The 18314-nt window shown below is 35.8% G+C and overlaps 1 protein-coding gene across 1 annotated transcript in view; it reads left to right on the top strand.

Moving 5' to 3' along the window:
• LOC149421295 (uncharacterized) overlaps positions 1-16248 on the top strand; it is a 160327-nt gene extending 144079 nt beyond the window's left edge. Inside the window, exons 5-9 of the mRNA XM_089635462.1 lie at positions 7816-8009; positions 10375-10530; positions 11657-11839; positions 12204-12546; positions 13045-16248. Coding sequence (XP_089491588.1) covers positions 7816-8009; positions 10375-10530; positions 11657-11839; positions 12204-12546; positions 13045-13595 — 1427 coding nt within the window. The 3' untranslated portion in view covers positions 13596-16248. The remainder of the gene's footprint in view (positions 1-7815; positions 8010-10374; positions 10531-11656; positions 11840-12203; positions 12547-13044) is intronic.
• Positions 16249-18314: the final 2066 nt, after the last annotated feature.

Genomic DNA, 18314 nt, shown 5'->3' with positions numbered 1-18314 from the left:
GTACGCATTACTGTACCATTAATCTGATTGCGATGAAAATTTGTTTAGATAGTTGTGTGAATGCTAGAAGACGTGGGGGATGCTCTGCCGAGTAGCTCTACCACTGGGATGAGATACCGAGTCGAACAAGTATGAGTTACAATGTGGATTTCGTGATATTACAGGAAGTGAATCATAGACATATGAATATTAGTAGACCTGCCCTAAGTGATTAAAAGCGTATTATCCCCACTCCCCATACCGGTTCCATTGGAGCCGGCTGGGCTCGCGTATGGCCTCAAGTGAAATTTGAAAACGTGACGTCATCATTCTTGTGCGAACTATGGTCGAGGCATCATCGGTTCATTTTACGAAATAACACGGCAAAATGTTGACTTGTGATATGAAAATTTGTAAAAATAGATGTGAAAAAGAGAATAAACCCAATTGTCGTATTATATTCCATAAGTAAGCATTATTTTACTTTATTTTAAGCTTATTCACACCGTATTATATGGATCAGTTTTAGAAACATATACTATCACATCACAATGTAGCGATTCTCAAGTGTGCTCATCGTTGTTTACTGGGGCAAGTAAATTATGAAACATTTGTAAAAGTGTCTTAACTAAATACTCTGAAACTAACTACGACTCTGCAAACAGAAGAAATTTACTTTGCCGAATTTGGACTTCGCAAATTAGTTCATAACGTGGCGAGTAATTTGCGCTCCCATGTAAAAATGTCTATTCATTCAAAAGCAGATTTTACTTTTAAGAACTAAATGGTGATATTATAATGCGAGATGCCTATTTACTGTCAGATTGATTTATTGACGAATCACAGTCAGCTTAACCCCCTTCGTTCTTCAACAGTTGATTTTACCCCTCGCCATTATCTTCTCGTCTATTAATTCCTATGTCTGTGAAGTGAATGGTAGAAAAGTCGGGGATGCCCAAGGAAGACACGAATCAAATAATTATTTGCGGTTAAATGAGTCGTAAGTTATGAACGAATAAAGAGGTGTAAGGAGTATGTATGACTTCGGAAGTGATTGGTTGAAGAGGTCGAGAATGTCTGAGGAAGACATGGCACGATCAAGTGAAACAAATACTTATTTATTATTTATTTATTTATTTGGTACAATATTTTTTACATTTTAAGTTTTCCAGTAATGTAGGCCTAACTGGGTGGCTTGCCCGTGCTGAGGCTTTCATTTTATAATATGAAAATATAATCTACATAATACATTTAATTTAAAGAGAAAATAATACATTTAAAATTAAAAATACATAATAATATATTTCAAATTAAAAAATAATACATTGAAAATAATCTTGTGTGTTTGTGAGTGATGTGTGTTTATATCGGTTTTGTGTGTTACGTGTAGGTTTTGTTTTTATTTTATGCTATGACATTTTGGTAATATTATCTTTTTTGTTCTTTAATCCATTTTTTTAATTTTGTGTGTGAATTTATTTTTACTTTCCTCAATTTTAATTTCAAATTTTACACTGTTGAAAGCTTTTATATCATGGTATTGGTAGTGTCTTTGTCCAAAGCTTGAATTGACTGTCGGAGTTTTTATGTTTTCTTTGTACGCTACACTAACTGGTCTGTTATTTTGCTAGTGTTATTTTGTGTATGTTGAAAAATTTTTTTTGTCAAAAATGTAGTTTAGTAGTGTTTTAACGTATAATTGGCGTATATCTAGTACGTCACAGCTGTTGAATATTTGGTCTGTATCAGTCAGTCTATGTTTTTTTAGTATTACCTTTAAGATCGTTTTCTGTGCGGTTTCTATGTAATTGATAGCCGAGTTTGTTGCTCCTCCCCAAGCAATAATTCCATATTCTATTAACGTTAATTACAATATAATTATATTATTTTCACCTTATAAATGCACCCAAACCTGAGCAATGCCGGGCACACATAAACTAGTCATAAATAAATATATTCGAGTTCACGAGTCTTGGCACATTATTTTGGTCATTATTTTGTAGGAGATGAAAGTAGGTACCTAACTACGTCTAGCCAGTATGTAAGTACGCCCGTAGTACATAGTTATAAGCTTGCCCCAAGTCAAGCAACCTCCTCCTCGTGATGTGATGATATACTGGTGTGGCGATGTACTGGTGTGATTATGTACCGGTGTAATGATGTGGTAGTGTGGTGATGTATGAGTGATTAACGAGGATGCTCCCAAATAACTGTTATTTTTGTTTCACCGTCTGTGGGAAAGTCATTAGCACGCCTTATGTGTGGAATGACATTACAATATTTTTTCGACAATAATTCATCTTTAGGTCTCTCCCACTTTTTGTAGATATTTATCGCTGGGTACTTAGCGATAACTTACCTCCTTAATAGGTACGTTCTCGGGATGGATATATTAGCAGATGACTGGAGGATTGTCAGATAGTTAAGCTTTGATGAGGCTGCTGGGAAAATTAGGAAAATTACGTCACTTACATATTTCATGTTAACGATCATATTGCACCACTCTATCTACGGCAGATAATGAAATTAAATACAATGCAATTCATCGTATTAACGATCTTCTTAATTTTATTAACATCCGCAAGAAGTAGGTTGCCATATATGATATAATTATAGACAGTCCTGATTTACTCTAATCACCTTCCACGTACCAAATGGAACTGCCCAAATGAAAAATAAAGATTATCGTGGTAAAAACAAAGTGTTTTAATTATTTTATTAATTAAAATTATTTTTAACTGAAAAAATAATATCAGAATAAATAACAATAGTCATTTAGAAACTCGCTTGTACCTAGATTGCATACAGTTGGCAGTACTTTCATAGAAATTGTAGAAGTGTTCAACTGCAGGTAACACAGTTACAAGAAGGCTATAATAAGTAACATAAGAAATAATTACAATTAGGGTTAGCATAATACTTTAATAATTCATTGGTTCTATACAGGATGTCCGGATGTAAAGCGCACAAACAATGGAATTTCTAAAAGAGTTATTTTTTTTTTAACTTTTACCACTGTGTAAAATCATCTTCAGAAGTTTGTACACTTTTTTCTCAGACATCCTGTGTAATTTTAAATTCAAATTTTACTTTTGATAACTATACTGTTTCACTAAGTTACGTGTACATGTTTGTAAAAGCCCATATTTATTTATTTATTTAAACGCTATAAAATCGCTTTTACAATAGAGTGATTACAGAACAAGTAATGTGTACACAAAAATATTATTGCAAGTGATACAGTTGTTAATAGAAGTGCAGTTAAACAATACATAATTAAAAGAAATATCTACTAGTGTAGTAATAGTTGAATGAATACAAGGTTTATATAAGACCTGACATAAATCGAGGTATGAGGTGTTTATGATAATGAATAGTAATTAATATAAACAAATTTTATTAAGGCCTAGAATGTTATAATAACAGAGAATATTTTATTCGAACAGAATATTAATATGTGTAAAAAAAGTGACTTTTTAACATGTATAATCTAGCAAAATATTATAATAGAGTAATTAGTATTGAGTTTATTGTTGCCTTCATTTTATTGTTGGCGTATTAATAAAATTATCTTCACGGGTATATCCTATTTTTCTCTCATTTTACTGCAACACTTAGATAAATACATTACAATAATACGTTAAAAAATCAACCCTAATTTTAATCGAATAAACAGTCACAAGACACGCGCAGATATGATCTCACCGCTCATTGTAGCTGATCTAACCCTTTGCCTTTCGTTTCCCTGACACTCAGCAAGCCTCTGCCTAAATATTCACACAAAAAGGCAGGTAAATGAGGCCACGCGCCACAGCTTACTATTGTGACTTTTAGCAGGGGTTTTTTATTATTATAATTCAGGTACCTCCTCGCTTAGGCATATCAAAACCCCCTTCGTTCAATCACACCCTGGATCACTCGCACCGCATCTTGAATACACGCGGAATAGAGGTGATATGAAAGGTGAATACTGAAGTTTGAAAGGGTTGCATAATAGATTTAGATTTGACATAGTATAATGAGGGTTATTTAAATAAAGGGGTGCGGGGCTGTTTGAATGAGGTTTATGCACCCATTTGTAAGGTGTGTATCAACTAGTGATTTGGTTACAATCATTTGTTTATGAACCGCGGGTCTATTACCCGCGCAGGTATAATACACTACACTCCTTGCAAGGGGTATATTTAGATTCAATTTGTCGCTTTTTTATACGGGGAACTGATTTGAATAGATTAAATTACCCTAGGGTGAAATATGAAGTGTCGAGGGCAGGTTCATAATAGAGACAAGTTATTTATGTTAACTTTTTGTATTATTTGAAAGCATTGAAAACGTATGTACATGGGTAATTTATAGTTATGTAAAATTGTAATGAGTAAGATTAAGAAAGGGACGCTTCGTTTGGGTATGAAGAGCGAATGAACGAATAAAGGAGTGTAAGGAGAATATATGACTCGAATGTGAATGGTAAAACAAGTCGGGGACACCCGAGGAAGATTGTCACACGGAGAAAAATGATCCTGTTAAATAAGTTTAATAAGCATGCCAATTTCGTGATAAAATATCAGTCAATCAGAATACATCGAGAACACGTGTTGCGCCATCCTCATAAAACATTCGCTTTTTTTTTTTTTAACCAAATTTTTGATACATATACAATTCAGGTACATACATAGTAATATAGAATGAAAGAGTAACAAAAAAATAGTTTGTTAGGAACTCTGTCAATTCAATCGTTATAGGCCTGCAGTTCAGTTTTAACAGAAAAATGAATAATTTGATCAGATTTTTAATTAATTAACGGTATTTCATAACAGTAAGTTTTCTCCGTACACGATCAAGTGAACCAGATAGTTGAGTCGGGCCATGTCAAGAGATGGAATAACAGAAGAGTATGTATGAGACGATGTGTGAATGTGAATGAGGCAAGAAGTGTGTGCCAAGACCGAGTTGTTTGGCGGTCCGTCCCCTCTGCCTATTCCTGCAGGGAATCGGCGTGATAGCTAGTTAGTTAGTTAGTAAAGATTGTAAAGTGTTTGATAATGTATTAGTTAGTTAGTAAATATTGAAAAGTATTTTATAATTTATTAGTTATTTAGAAAAGATTGTAAAGTGTTTGATAATTTATTAACAGCATGTGAATTGTTTGAGGAGATGATTTAATTTGAAGTAGACAATATATAACTAGAATAGGTAGCCATTTAATAATTAACAAGACATGTTAACTCCCCGAAAGAATTTGCTATTTGAATAAGAAGTTATTAGACAATAATACTAGTGTTGTTTTTTTTTATAAAATCATGTCTGTTTTCGCGCTTTGTTAATATATAATAATAATATTTAGTGATAATTTCATCCCAAGGGCGCTGTCCATTTTTTTTTTAAATCTATTATAACGACTTATAAAAGATAAACAGATTGCTCAAAAACTACACATACCTACAATTTATCAACGATGAGCGTGATGCTGCGTACCTATATAATATATTATTTTATGTCTGCATTATATTATTAATGTTATGTACAGGTATATAATACTATTACACAGGACTACAGGTCCTGAGAGGTCACTTAAATATTCATTAATTTTATTTTAAAATTTAAAATTCATTTTTCTGAGTTTTTTCAATTAATTAATAATGTATTTGAAGCAATTAAAACTTTTTTTGTAATTTATTATCGATTTAAAGAAATTATTTATCACGTTAATCTCTGCTTCCGTAGTTTTATTCTTTTATTTTTTCGCAAAATTATTAGCGTGTAGTAATTTTTTTATAATCCATATTCTTATGATAATTTTTTTCTGTTTATAATTGTTTTCTTTGCGCAGTATTTTTTTTTAGTTAATACTAACAATCACTCTTTTCCTTTCCTAAGCACAAACACCAGCTTACGTTTTGATAGAATGATATTATACTTTTTTATAATAATATGTAATAAAAATACTACCTAGTAAATAAAATTAAATAACAGTAGAAGCACCTAAAGAGGTCTCTCGACCAATGTAAGAAGAGAAAATTTTCGGCCTGAAGGTAGTCAGGGCTGGTGCAGGCAGCAGGCGGCAGGCAGCAGGCAATAGGCAGCTGGCTGTGTGATAGGGTTAGCGCGCCAGCACGCGTCGGAACTACCCCTTTCATCAGAGATTGGGCCGCTTTAGGGTTGAATTTATAGCGCTAGCTTAACTATCAATCATCCCGTTTATTTATTTAATTTGCGCACCGGTCTATTTTTTAGAAAGTTTACTACTAGTACATGACACTTCTTAGTCTAATTCACTTCGCGCAATTTTTTTTTATATGTATCTAAGTAACTAACTCCTTGGGCTAATTCGTTCGGTTTCGGGAACAAATAGCTATTACCCGTAGAATCAATGTATTCGGTTTTTAGAACAGCTCGTGTGGTATCATAGAAATCGTTGTATCTCCCTTACCGTCATAGTTAGAAATATGAACTAAACGATGTTAGAAAGAGAAAACACCAAGCTTTATATTTAAATATAGAAGTTAACCACAGCACAATTAAAATATACACCTCTATGAAACCAAGGTTCCGACAGCGATTTCAGAAAGATTTATGAAACTTTGTGATTTTTCTATTAATTATTTTAAATAAAATAACAAAAAAATGTTGTGGATTTAATGTTTGAAAGCGTATTTCATCAACTTCCAAAAACAAGTTTTCGGAAACGTTCAGAAATATTCCAATTATTTGGATTTTATTTAAAAGCGAAAATACACTCAAATTGTCAGACGTTCTGACAGCATATTTAAGAAATAATATGTCAATATGCCAGAGGCCTAAAATGATTAATTGCATTCGAATCTATGTATGTTTTTATAAACTGTATCAGACGTGATGCAAGTATTAATCTTTTCGATTGGCGATTCATAGTTTAAATTCAACCTCGGAATTGTGCATCCCATATCCAAAATGCTCGTTGTCATTTTGACACGCGACCCCTTTCGCTACCGTCAACTGTGAAAAAGCAATAATCGCCCATAAATCATAATTTAAAGACAATTTGAAATTCCGCCTCGTGTCAAGGAATAACGAATCACATCGCCGCTATAATGTGCCCCGAAAGTGAACTTGCGTCAGTATTAAAAAGTCAACAAAAAGCAATTATCCACAGCAGTACATAAACCTTCTCGCATAATCGCCGTTGAATGGGGTGAATAGGGAATACGGGATGAAGGGGTAACTTCGGCACCGGCTGCTTCATAATATAAGCCGTATATCATCGCCTTATAGAAATCAAGCGGGAAATATGTAATTTCTGTTGTGATTATCGGTCGTGTGATGGTCTCCGGGAGGGGAAGGGGAGAGAGTATTCCAATGACTGGCAACAATGGAAGGGTTGGTCGGGGAGTGGGCAGGGGGAAGGGTAAAAGAAGCGATTGGCTGCTAATGCGCGATAAACACTACCCTCCAGCTACCACCCCTATCCTAAACAATGTTACCTATTTGCGAAATGGAAACTTCAAATGACTCGATCGATTACAACTCTTCTTATTTTACCTATTGCCTTATACACTAGCTACATAACGTAACTAAATAATACGTGGCTACTTTTTATATCGTTTTTAAAATACATCCTGACATCCGATCGAACTGAAACTCGACAGAGAGACTCGTCGATGACAATTATTCCATCAACTTTTGGTGGCAATCACGTACGCATTTCTCTGAAATTGGATGATGTTACAGTAGTTAATATACGAAATAATTGTTGGTCCTATACCCATTCAAACTGATAATCTATCATTACCTGTTTTACCCCATTTGGTATATCAGAAGTTCCGTGTAATAATCATAGTCTGTTTGATGGTTTGACAGATGGTGAGACGGGTGGTGACAGCGGAGATGAGAGGAGCGGGGGCAGCGAGCGATTGTCGCACCATCAGCACCAGCGCCAACACCAGCACCAGCACCAACACCAACACCAGCACCGCCAGAGGCTCGGCATGGGCCCGCACGACCCCCACGATGACACCTCCCTGGACTCCGAGCGGGGCGGAGCCCTCAACCTGGTCAGTTGACAGTCTTACGCTCAATGCTGCCTCTAACTTGCATACCTACTCGTTACTAATTGCTCCATTAGGTACATTCTACCATTACTCGCAAGAGCTGGCCACCTCTGTCACACACCCACGGCGCCTGCGGTGCCGCAAAAAGCAGTGCAGGAAAATTATGAGAGATACAACCATCAGGGACCTTTATATTGTTCTTGAAGATTCAATTAAAATCATGTGTACCTCTGAATTTCAATACGTAAACGGTTATTGTGGTTTAAATCCGATGATTTCACATATTTTTCATCGTTTATCTCATATTTTTATGTGTTAAAAAATTATAAATTCATAAAAATCACCTACAAATAGCTACCCAAATTCGGGTAACTATCGCTCGAGTAGATAATAATAAATCTGCATTGACCAAAAATGATATTTAGTATTTCCTGTAAACACGATGATAAAGAAAATGTTTGTTTTCCCGCCCTCCTCGCCTCGCAAGGAGAGTTATGTATGTTATGTCAATGTAACACATGTTCTCCCTGAAGAATTTAAAACACTTTATATGAATCCAATCTCCCCTTCACAATGTAAAAACTAGAGGGAAAAGAATAACACGGGGGAAATGTCGGGAAATGCATGAATTTTATTTGAAGGGTGCTCACGGCTTGGTGTTTTGTAAATAAGATTTAAGAAATATGCGGTCAATGGAGACTTTTATTGGCTTCAAGAGGTCAATTGTCAAATTCTCCCTCCCTTTTTATACTTATTTAAATTGCTATATTACCTTATTTTGTACAGTGTCATCGAGATTATGTTCGTTGACTAGATTATTCTATCATATTATCAATTTTAATGTTAAAAACCTGTGAACTGTTTTATTGTGACATTATTTCTATTTAGATTTTTATAAAATAAACATTGTATACACCACTATTTAATCAAAAAGGATTGACATGTTTCAAAATCAATCGTTTCTTCGTCAGGATAAACGTGTAATGAAAATGAACAAATTTAAAAATAGATAAACAAATATAGACAAGTACCTATAGTCAAAAATATTACAATTAGTTTTTTATCTACAAGAAAAAAATGTTAAAAATAAAATTATCATAAAATAGGTCAGTATAGTTTTTATGTATATAAGAAAAACTTTTACATATAGATCAAAGTTTTTTTTATAAATTAACACGACAGAATCAAGGAATTATTAAAATGTCTAAATAGCAAGAAAATAAATTTAAGAGAAAGCATTTTTTACATTTGGTTATTAATGAAATGTAATGAATTTTAACTACTTTTCTAATTTCAAAGTTATCTGATTGTGAACCCTTTGTTTTTGTATGTAGAAATGTTAATTTTTTATTTAAACTTTCCAATTTTATGTCCGGGTTAAATCTTCCCCATAGGAAAAACTAAACCCTTCCACACACTTTTCCACAAATGATCATCTAGTCAATCAACATTATGCAAGTGCATTATATGAGCAAAATAAATACAAAACAATACAAGAACAACATGTCAACTCACCAGAGATCAAATGGGAAAATAATTCACCGACTCCAGATATTTTCATATCAGAGGGTTCGGCTCGGTAGAACTCCTAAAAGGGCCTATAAATCCTACTGATCCCTCAAAATAAATATTTAAAAAATCTTTCGTTATCCTACATGTATTTAAAATGACCGATTTTTGCATTTTCATATATAATTTTTTTTATAGATCTAATACGCCTAAATTTTTAATGAGAGAGCTAGGTATAATGCCAGTATCCGAAATAACGAATGGTAATATTTTTATAGTCTGAGAATTCCAAATTCTTTTTATCTCATTTCCTAAATCTGTGTATTTTCTTATTTTTAACAGATTTTTTAATATTACAGGCATTTGGAATAGCGACACCAATGATATAAGTTATTTTTTTAAATTTTGACATGTAAAACTACATCGGGTCTAGTATATCGTTTAAGAATGATTTGTTTCCAAAATATTATTGTGCAAATTCAGACTAATAATTATTTTTCAAACACCTTAGGTGCTCCTAAACTCTAGTATTATAATTTTTAGGTCTTACCTATTTAAGTCTTACCTGTGAAACAAATTGATTTATTTATAGATACACATATTTATTTTATTTTCTTTTAAATTACGTCACAAGGTGAATTTGCAAATATCTAAGAAGCCATTTCCATTTGTTTTCAGGCACCAAGTTTCAGTAGAAAAATTAACATTATTGTTTATATAACTAAATTATGAATATGTTGTAAAGACATATATTTATACGCAGATTGTTTGCAATATATTTTGTGAGGACGCTTTTATGTAAATATTTTGTGTTTGTGTTTCAACAATAATAAATAGTAATGTATTGTTTGTATTGCAGGTGACTGACGTATCACAACGCAACAGCAACAGCCTGGGCGGCAGCTCGCCTCTGGGCGGCTCCCCGCTGGGCGGCTCCCCCTTGGGCGGCGCGCCCCCCGGTTCCGTGCAGGCCGCTCTGGCCGCGCACATGTCACTCAACTCATTAATGACACAGGTAAACACCAACCTGACAGATATTTCCTATATCCACGATTATTTGCGAAGTTTCTATATCCGAATCTGTCCGTGACAGCACGTACCTGAAGGATTTTACACCTGCCATTGGATACTTAAATACTGTCTAGTCTAGGGGGTAACGAGAAACGCACTCCATCTCGTTCCAGGAGCACGGTAACAGACAAGATGTATAGCAATTTTATCAATGGCGATATGTGATGTAAAAATATATTTTTTTTAATTGATAAAATATCATCGGACAGCAAAACGACATGTACGTTTTTTACTCCAAATATCGCTGGTTACGTACAAATCAGTAGTATCGACGAGTACAACAGTATCAACAGCAATCGCCGCCATTTGCAAACTGGCGTTGCTCGATGGCACTGACTTGTTCACATGATACTTAAAAATACGTCGCGCGCCAATGTCTGATTAAGTACCGACTGATGTTTTTAGAGCACACGGAGAAAAATGAGTATTATCAACAGCAATCGCCGCCATTTGCAAACTGGCGTTGCTCGATGGCACTGACTTGATCACATTATACTTAAAAATACGTCGCGCGCCAATGTCTGATTAAGTACCGACTGATGCTTTTAGAGCACACGGAGAAAAATGAGTATTATAGATTTATTAAAAATATCTTTAAATTATTCGTAAGGGATTTCAGGCCGTTTCCTGTTAAACTTTTAGTATATTCCTAATATATCGGAACCTGCACAATGCCTTGATAATATAATAGCTGACTTGTACCCGGAGTTACTCGACTTTTCTCTACTTTCTACAAATATAATATACATGTAATATATGTGTGTGAGTATTCCGGAAGAAATTCTCTAAATTATAGTGAAAACCCTATCAAAATCAGTTACATTGTTTAGAAGAACTAAGTGCACAAACAGACAGATGCAGATAGCGACTTTTTTATATACTATTTAGAGTTTAGAGATAATGACGAAATGCGATAATACATTTCTCTTTTACTAAAAGTTTAACAGGAAATTTCAATTAATTAATTCTTTAAGAACCTGCAGACCCGTTTTTTAACAGGATTAAGATTAATTTGAAGAGATTCCTAATAAATTCTCCATGCATCAATAGTAATTTCGTGTTGTGTGCAGGGTCAGCAGATGTATGCGCAGAGCGGGGGCCCTCTGGGCGGCGCGCTGGCGGGGCTCTCGGGGCCCGAGCTACAAGCGCTGCAGAGAGCCCTCCAGCACCAGGCGGGCCTGCGCGCGCAGCTTCATGGCCTCGCCATGCTGCAGCCCCCGCCACAACAACAGCAGTTCTTCCTGCAGAATCAGGTAAACAAACATTCTTACTAAACTATACTTGCTCCGAAATACCCACCTCAATGAAAGAAAAATGTGATATCCGAAACTGGGTCGAAATTTTAAATAACTTCGAAAGCGTTTTTGTTAAATCATACATGCTTTTTTTTGGAGAATTTAAAAAACAATATAATCTTTTTTTTAACTTTTTTACGATAAGTACATCATTTTCATTTTATTTTTTAAGTGAATAGAGTTTTGTTTGTTTATTGAATAGTTCCTGACACTATTAGCATTGATTATCAAAAAGATGACAAACCTGTCCCTTATTCTTATTTATTCCATCAGTCCATGAATTGAATGATTAAGTAAGTTTTGTGTTGGTGTTTGTTGTCAGGTGCAGCAAGCGGTGGCACAAGCAGCGCAACAGTTGCAACAACTCCAGCAGCAACAACAGCCGCCGCACTCGCCCAGCCCCGGGCAGACGGGGGGCCCTGCGCAGACCACGCCGCCCAACCTCGGTCTGAGCGGGCCGGGGGGCCCGGGCGGGCTGGGGGCGATGGGAGGCCTGGGCGGGCTGCCCGCGGGCATGCTCACCCCCTCCACACCCAGCTCGGGGGGCCTCACTCCGCACCACCACAAGAACCCGCGCATGCTGGAGCCCTCGCCCGAGGAGACCACAGACCTCGAGGAGTTGGAACAGTTCGCTAAGACCTTCAAGCAGAGACGGATTAAATTAGGTTAGTATCATTTATACATTTACACACGATGCAGCCTTATTCTTATATAATATATTGTTATGCATTTCATTCGATTACTTTTAAGTTCATATTTTTATTAAAAATATCTATTTGCATTTCACTTCTGTTTTCGGGAATGAATGACTAAAAATCTAGGAAGCGGAAATTAACCCACTTTCTGTCATCCGATCGAGCTGAAACTCAGCAGATAGACTCGTTGTCGGTGACAATGCATTTTGGTGGCAATCACACACACACACACGCGCGGACATATACGCATTTCTCTGAAATTGGACGACATTACATCTTGCCTCCTACCCAATCACAATTTGGCGCAGTTGTTAGCGCGGTTGACTCCAGTCCTTGGGGAGAAAGGTTCAATCCTCAGTCAAACCAAAATTATTTTTTCATTTTAAAAGTCTTCAAAACTATAAAAACATACACAAAACTTGTCATGATTTGCATTTTGTTAAACGCGTTATTTTCTAATTGTTTCAGGATTCACCCAAGGAGATGTCGGTCTCGCAATGGGAAAACTATACGGAAATGACTTTTCACAAACGACAATATCGAGATTCGAAGCTTTAAATCTAAGTTTCAAGAATATGTGTAAATTAAAACCGTTGCTTCAGAAGTGGTTAGAAGATGCGGACAATACGTTAAATAACCCCAGTTCCCTAAGCAACCCCCTGACCACCCCCGAGGCGATAGGGCGGCGCCGCAAGAAGAGAACCTCCATAGAGACCAGCGTGCGGGTGGCGCTAGAGAAGGCCTTCCTCATGAACCCCAAACCCACCTCCGAGGAGATATCCTCGCTGGCAGACAGCCTGTGCATGGAGAAGGAAGTGGTGAGGGTATGGTTCTGCAACCGTCGCCAGAAGGAGAAGCGCATCAACCCGCCCAGCTCGGCCATGGGCAGCCCGGGTTCCATGAGCAACGGGCAGGGGGCCATGTTCGCTGCGGCACTGGCCAACTCCATGGCAGGGGGCGGGGGGCCCCTGGCCCTGGTGGCGGCACCTCAGCACTACGCCCCCATGAAGCAGGAATGACCCCGGCACGAGTGGGATCTCTCCGTACTCCTTGCCTCCGACAATCGGTATATAGACTAAGTGACGTGTACGATGCGAGTGCGTGGACCTATATAGCGAGAACTATTATACTATTTGTGCAATCCGGTAAATGTGAAATGTCCTCGGTGTTTACCTATTACCTCGAATTATTAATTTTGTGTATAATACTAACTTACGATACATTGAGACGCTTCGGTTGTTATATAAAAACACTATGTTGTTAATAATATTATTGACATTACGAGAGAATTGTGTAAATATTACATTTAGTGAAATATGCGCAAGTGGAACTGTTTTATTCCAAATATAATATGAAACGGTTAAGATTAAACAGTTGTATTCCAGTATTCTGTCTGTCCAAAGAAATATTAACGACTGGATCTCCATAGTGTTCAATACTGTGTATATGAAATTTTCCCTTTCGTTGTGAATTACTTCATCCCCACTGTTTTCCCTACCTAGCTACTAACTACTAGCTATATACTAACCTAACCCAACCCAACCCAACCCAACCCGGTCTTCCACGGACTAAAGTTCCTATAATGTTTAACTATAAGTTGACACGTTTCCAAGTTTCCTTTATTCTTGAGTATTGTTGTATCAGTGTATTAACATATCGTATTGAATTAGCCGCATGCATGATGGTGTTGACTGCAGACACTGCCTTAACACTGTTATGTATGCCGAGTCTTGAATTGTCAAATTTAGTTTTCCTAACAGAAATGTCTAAATAACGAAACTATTGATATTACAAGCTATTTGTGAAGAAATATTAAAGCATTTATGTAGGCAAAGCCTTTTAAATTTGAAAACCTTCCACGGAGGTTTCAAATCGACTAGGCTTTGTGGTTTTACTAAGAAGAGCGCCCAGGTCTGAAGTCTGGAGGTGGACTGGCCAGGTGAAGGTCTGGCCATGGCCACGGCGTCTTGAGAATATTCAGTGAGTGGCATTATCTCACAAACATGCAGGGTCTTAAATCAAAAATATATTTTCAGAGTTGTGCCACTTCTTGAAATGCAGAATTGGAATGAAATTAGCATATCTCCTTTAGAAGTCATCTTTTCATAATGTTATGAAAGCAATAACATGTTTGGACATAATAAAGTATACAAGAAAGAGGACCAACGTGATGAGTTCCTATTTCATTTCCTTTAAACCTTGAATAAATGTAAAATAAAGTACTCATCTCACAAGCGAGCAAGCTGCTAGCTAGTTTAGATTCTAAGAAAGTTTATATAACTGATTAATGTAAGAATTGTTTAACTTCTAGAATTGTTACATTGTGAACTTTGTTAGACGAGGAACTCTTTATTATTATGCCCTGGAAACTATCCACGTATCCATCTGCTGTACATAATAACTTTATCTGATAAGTTTTACTCTAAATATAATCAAATACAGATTAAAAGTGTTATTTTTTCATGAATTATGTTTTTTTCTAACTATAATGATTACATATTATTTATTCACATATCTTCAGTACAAAAAACTGAAATGTAACATGTTTATTAGTTTTAACATCATATTTTATATAATAAAACAATATTCTTTCAACGTCTTACTTTTACGTTAAATTAAACCAATAGAGTATTAATTGCACATTCATGTTTTGTTGATATAAATTAATATATTTTACACATTAAATGACATTTCATGACAAATAATTTTCTCACAATTTAAACCCAAACATATAAGTTTATTATATCACCTTTGTCATCACAGCATTACCTACGAAGAGAAACCATTTGCAATAAATGCCACCTTACAATAGTCATACAGGCAGTAATGTTTACAGGCAGCCAGTAAACATAGAATAACAAACTTCTTCAGACAAATTAAATAATTAACACAAATGTATAATCATTATCCGAGAAAATTCAGATATTTTCGTTCGTTGCGCTAGTGATATCTGAAAGGAGATCTAATTTCCAATGCGTCATTTCTGCAGGATAAAATTGTAAATAAATTCACACCGTCATTCGTTAATTTTTGTATGTGCTAGAAGCAATAGTCATTGTTTGACAACAACAAAAAAACTCTTTTTAAACTCCTTTAACATTTTTTCGGCGCAACGATGATATATGTACTGAAAACAAAATGTAACAATAATAATACATGTCTTGTAATACTAGTCACACACGCATTACACTCTCATGGTTTGGCCTATTATTCACAATATCGCTAGCCACACATTCCCATTGAGAATATGGTGAAACATGTCAAGCCATGAGAGTAAAGAACATGTATGTGACTACCTTAAGAAGCTCACCTCCCACTACTGCAACTACCACCGTCCATTTAATACTATAAGGTGCGGGCGGCAGTCGCGGGAGGTTAACATTTAGCAAACTGGAAAACAGCTGATATTTGTGGTGGTAGATAATTCATGGTTTCATTCATTTTTCTCTTCAATCAATGTCATATCAATAAATATAAATACTCACAACACTATTTTAACAAAATAGTGAAGCTAAATAATACAATGGATGTGTAGAATTAATAGAATATTGTAAGTCGTGGAGATCTTTCATTTTTACATTCTCTGAAATAAATAAATCTGTGAACACTTAAGTATATAACATTACATATTAATAAAGACTTAAAGATACGCTAAACATAATAAAACATCGTAATAAATGTATGTGTGTAGGATATTTTAAAAAATAGAACAAAAATGTGTATTGAACTACCACCAAATAAAACTACAAACAAATTATACACTTTTTCATTTAACAAACCTGTTTATAAAAAAATACTATTATTTTATCCATCATTTCTGAACGCAGTTGGCGCCATAAACATATGAATATTAGTAGACCTGCCCTAAGTGATTAAAAGCGTATTATTCCCCACTCCCCATACCGGTTCCATTGGAGCCGGCTGGGCTCGCGTATGGCTTCCCGTGAATCTTGAGAATGTGACGTCATCATTCTTGTTCGAACTAGCGTCGAGCTATGGTCGAGGCATTTTATGAAATAACACGGCAAAATAGTGGCTTATGCTATGAAAACTTGTAAAAATAGATGTGAAAAAGAGAATAAACCCAATTGTCGTATTACATTCCATATGTAAGCATCATTTTAAGCATATTCACATCGTATAATATGAATCAGTTGTAGAAACATATACTATCACATCGAGATACATCTGGTCGAATGTAGCGATTCTCAAGTGTGCGCATCGTTGTTACTGGGAAGTAAATTATGAACACTTATAAAAGTGTCTAACTAAATACGTAAACAAAATATTCGACTCTGAAAGTAGAAGAAATTTTTTTTGCCGAATTCGGACTTCGCAAATTTGTTCATAACGTGGCGAGCAATTTGCGCTCCCATGTAAAAATGTCTATTCATTCAAAAGCAGATTTTACTTTTAAGAACTAAATGGTGATATTATAATGCGAGATGCCTATATACTGTCAGATTGATTTATTGACGAATCACAGTCAGCTTTACCCCCTTCGTTCTTCAACAGTTGATTTTACCCCTCACCTTTAATTTCTAGTCTATATATTCATATGTCTGTGGTTGGCGCTAACAAAAAATTGTCCAAAGTAGCGAAGTCTACAATGTTGTGTTGGTACCTACCGTGATGTATGGAATCGAGGCATGGAACTGCCAGAGAATGGATGTAAGTAGACTGAATGCTGTAGAAATGAGATCCCTGAGGCGTATGTGTGGTAAAACCATGTATGATCGTGTGAGAAATGTGGAGATCCGCAAAGAGTGCAAGGCTGATGGAAGCGTAATGAGTAAGATTAAGAAAGGGACGCTTAGATGGTTTGGGCATGTAGAGCGAATGCGCAAAGATAGGAGTGTAAGGAGAATATATGATGTAGTAGCAGGAGTCGGGGACGCCCGAGGAAGACATGGCACGATCAAGTGAATCAGATACTTTATTCGGGCCATGTGTAGAGTCAGAACAATAGAAGAGTATGTATGAGACGATGTATGAATGTGAATGAGGCAAGGAGTGTGTGCCAAAACCGAGTTGTTTGGCGGTCCGTCCTCTCTGCCTACCCCTGCGGAAACGGCGTGATGGTTAGTTAGTTATTTCAGAAAAGTGATAAATTATCCTTTTCGGAGCCAAGTCTTGAATTCTAACCATCTCTGATTGTGACTAAAGAGGATGAAAACAAAAAGGTACATATTTCCTCACATTAATCTTCCTATCTCCTTCCCTTAACACTAACTTTAGCCTCACAATCTTTACCCCAGTTGGGAATGACATCATAGTCCCACCGGCTCCGGACAGTCGGGAGCAGTTGCAGCACTTGTGCGGTATTCGCACAAAATACGATTCTGCAATGAATATAGCAACAGAGCTGTGTGTATTGCGTGAGTGAAATACATCAGGCGCATTATCATTTAAAATAAATGCTTGGATGATTTGTATAGCGCCGTTTTTGGGCAAAATCACCTCAGGGGCGCTGTACAAATATATAATACATTTCTAGAATGATCTATGTTATTACTTACTAATTTACTTTACCTCTTCAAGCTCTTGTGCTAAAAAAATAATTGAATTATAAAAATTAAAATTGAAGTTTAATCGAATAATAAACATTAATTATAAATAATACAGGGTGTCCGGAAACTCGTAAGCGGGAAACTGGTGAATCTACATCACATTTGGAGTCGATTTTGTAGTATATTTTTTTTTTTATTTGAGCTTTCGTTATCGAGTAAATCGAGTTT

Source organism: Hesperophylax consimilis, chromosome 9 (assembly GCF_061612785.1).
Source record: "Hesperophylax consimilis isolate HC1 chromosome 9, BYU_Hcon_1.0, whole genome shotgun sequence".
Taxonomy (NCBI): Eukaryota; Metazoa; Arthropoda; class Insecta; order Trichoptera; family Limnephilidae; genus Hesperophylax; species Hesperophylax consimilis.
Note: the sequence above shows the minus strand (reverse complement) of the source record. Positions and strands in the feature narration are given on the sequence as shown.